The sequence below is a fragment of the Tripterygium wilfordii genome, chromosome 20, assembly GCF_013401445.1.
Source record: "Tripterygium wilfordii isolate XIE 37 chromosome 20, ASM1340144v1, whole genome shotgun sequence".
In the NCBI taxonomy this organism is placed as follows: Eukaryota; Viridiplantae; Streptophyta; class Magnoliopsida; order Celastrales; family Celastraceae; genus Tripterygium; species Tripterygium wilfordii.
Genome location: NC_052251.1, coordinates 3,382,368 through 3,383,087, shown reverse-complemented (window position 1 = coordinate 3,383,087; position 720 = coordinate 3,382,368). Strand labels below are relative to the sequence as shown.

The following is a 720-nucleotide window of genomic DNA, read 5'->3' as shown; positions in this document are numbered from 1 at the left end:
ATGGGAGCAACTACAAGGAATGGAAATGTGAGATTGATCTTTTTGTCTGCTATGGTGATGAAGATTGGCATGCCTACTGAGCCTACTGAAGAATCCACGGAGGAATATGTCAAGGATCATGAGAAGTGGAAGAAAGCTAACAGGCTTGCTATGTTGTTGATCCAGAGATCCATGACTAAAACTGTCAGAGGAGGGATTCCAGAATGTGTCACTACAAAAGACTATTTTGCTGCCATTCATGAGAAGTTTAAAGAGTCAGGGACGGCTCAAACTGGAAGCCTCCTAACCAGTTTGACCAATATGAAATACGATGGTGCTGGGAGTGTTCGAGAGCATATTCTGAAAATGGGCATTGCTAACAAGCTTGGAGATCTAGTTGTGCCTCTAAATAATCAGCTGTTAGTCCACATGACTCTTAATTCCTTGTCATCTAAGTACGAGCAGCTGAAAATTAGCTATAACACTCAGAAAGAAAAATGGACTATCAATGATTTGATTTCCATGTGTCCAAGAGGAACAGAGAATGAATGACAAGGGAGAGCAAGCTGCACATGTGAATCTTGTCAATGTTGCTGCAAAAGGGAAGAAGCCAGCTAATCAATCATCTGGTAAGCCTAACAAAGGCAAAGGTACTATTGCTTCCCTTTCTAGTACTTCTGTAACTGCCAAACTTAACCCCCTAAAAGATCTCAAAAGCTGAAATTTGCAAAAACAAACAGT

At 41.0% G+C, this 720-nt stretch overlaps 1 protein-coding gene across 1 annotated transcript; it reads left to right on the top strand.

Moving 5' to 3' along the window:
- On the top strand, positions 1-531 carry LOC119986859. Its single transcript, XM_038831551.1, has one exon. It carries the CDS (start codon positions 1-3, stop codon positions 529-531), a length of 531 nt encoding a protein of 176 aa, XP_038687479.1.
- The last annotated feature ends 189 nt before the right edge of the window (positions 532-720 follow it).

Bases quoted from the DNA above. Each gene is read 5' to 3' on its own strand.
- LOC119986859 (XM_038831551.1), top strand. From the start codon at position 1: ATGGGAGCAACTACAAGGAATGGAAATGTGAGATTGATCTTTTTGTCT.